General features: G+C 35.3%; 1 protein-coding gene across 1 annotated transcript; it reads left to right on the plus strand.

The window, feature by feature from the left end:
* Positions 1-950: 950 nt before the first annotated feature.
* Positions 951-1,475, plus strand: LOC141690759 (uncharacterized). Its single transcript, XM_074495531.1, has one exon. The coding sequence runs from the start codon at positions 951-953 to the stop codon at positions 1,473-1,475; it is 525 nt and encodes a 174-aa protein (XP_074351632.1).
* Positions 1,476-1,969: the final 494 nt, after the last annotated feature.

Consider the following 1,969-nt stretch of genomic DNA (forward strand, 5'->3'; position numbering starts at 1 on the left):
TCGTTGCACGAGCGTTCTCTACACGTTCCACACCAACTCTTTTTTCTTGAGAAAATGATTTTTTTATCATGAAACTATTTTTTTATCATAAAACTAATAATTACCCTTTTAAGAAGCCTACGCCTGAACAATAAAATCTATGAAAATTAGAAGTATACTAATTATGCGTGACTAAGCATTTCGTTCTAAGAATGGTCATTAATTATCCCCTCCCACATATGAAAAATGTGTTGGGTTGCCCAAGATGATTAGATGAGCATGATGATGCAAGACATAATTATAATTGAATTGATTAATAATTATACGTGTATAATTATTAGAGCACTTTCTATGAAGGAAGGAATGAACTGGTGTCGAGTTTTTTCTATCCTAATGAGAGGAAATGGAATATTAATCTGGTATGAGAATGTTTCCTCGAAGAAGATGCGAAGGCTATTTTAGCTACTCATATTCCCCAACGAGATATTGCTGATAAGGTGGTATGGACAGGTTCAAATAATGGTGTGTACACTGCGAAATCCGGGTATCACTATTGGTTTAATAATCGTTTTGGTAGTGTTAATGTCCCTCAAAGTATAGGATGGAAGAGAGTTTGACATTTGAAAATTCCTCCGAAAGTAAAGGTTTTTATATGGCGTTTTTGTCGTAATATTATCCCAGCAAGAAGAAGGCTTAGTGCTCGTGGTTTATGGGTTCCTATTACTTGCCCGATGTGCTTGTCTGATGTAGAGCACATGGCATATTTGTTCTTTGATTGTGACTTTGCAGTGGATTGTTAGCGTCATGTTGGTTTATGGTATGATTGGAGTGAAGTTGAGAATGCCCATGATTGGCTTTTAGGTAAGATCAGCTCTGCACCTGGGGATGAAGTGTCAAAGATTTGTGTTGTCCTGTGGGGGGGTGTGGTTTTGGCGTAACAAGAAAGTATGGGAGAACAAAGTTGTTACGCCATGGATAACAGCTTTATGTTGTATTCAGAATGGGTGACAGCCAGAAGAACTCAAGTGACATTCCCTACTCAGGCTAGTTGTGTAGTGCAGAAAGCCGAGTCTAAATGGCAAGTCCCAGAACCAGGTTCTTATAAACTCAATGTAGACGCTTCTGTGTTCCCGAACGCTCAGTTTTTTTCTGTAGGAATGGTTATGAGGGATCACTTGGGTTCGTTCATTGCGTGTAAGGTTGGCAGTTTCCCTATGGTTGATTCTGTGTTCGAAGCTGAGTTGATAGGGGTTAGGGAGGCGTTGTCTTGGATTAAGGAGGGTCAGTATGGCAGTGCAAAGGTGTTGATTGAGTCGGACTCTCTGCTCAGTATTGATGCTATCCAGAAAGACAAGATTAATCTTCTTGAAGTGGGTGAGGTGATAGAAGAGTGTAAGCAAGGTTTGCAGAGTTTACCATCTGTCTCTGTTCGTTTTATCCGGAAAATTGCTAATAGGGTAGCTCATAGTGTTGCTAAAAAACCCATGTTTAGCTAATTCCTTTATTATTCTCACGTCTCCACCTACGTGTTAGAGGCTCTCTCTTTTGATTGTTTAAGTTGAATGAAGTTGTTTACGTTTAAAAAAATAATAATAATTATACGTGTATCCAATTATTATTATAACTAGTTGATATTCGCACGGGCCGAGTTAATTTATTTAAATAATTTTTAAAAATCATAATAGTATAAGTGCGATGTCAAAATTTCTAACTTTAACTCAGAAAATCCAACCCAAACTATTCAGTACGATATTTGTGTTATGATTATAATAAAAAGATTATAATTATTATACGATTTCAAAAATTTAATTATTTTATTAAAATATACTATTGAGTCATATGGGAAATAGGATTACTGAGTTGAAATCAATATAAAAATTGCAACTAAAAAAACAGGTAAAATAATACATATAATATTATAAGTCATATAAAAGTAAAAGAAGAATAAAAATTATACAATTAGAGTTATAATACAATTCAAAAAGGGTGA

Source organism: Apium graveolens, chromosome 10 (assembly GCF_009905375.1).
Source record: "Apium graveolens cultivar Ventura chromosome 10, ASM990537v1, whole genome shotgun sequence".
NCBI lineage: Eukaryota > Viridiplantae > Streptophyta > Magnoliopsida > Apiales > Apiaceae > Apium > Apium graveolens.

Coding starts and splice junctions, on each gene's coding strand:
- LOC141690759 (XM_074495531.1), top strand. CDS start 951: ATGGATAACAGCTTTATGTTGTATTCAGAATGGGTGACAGCCAGAAGA.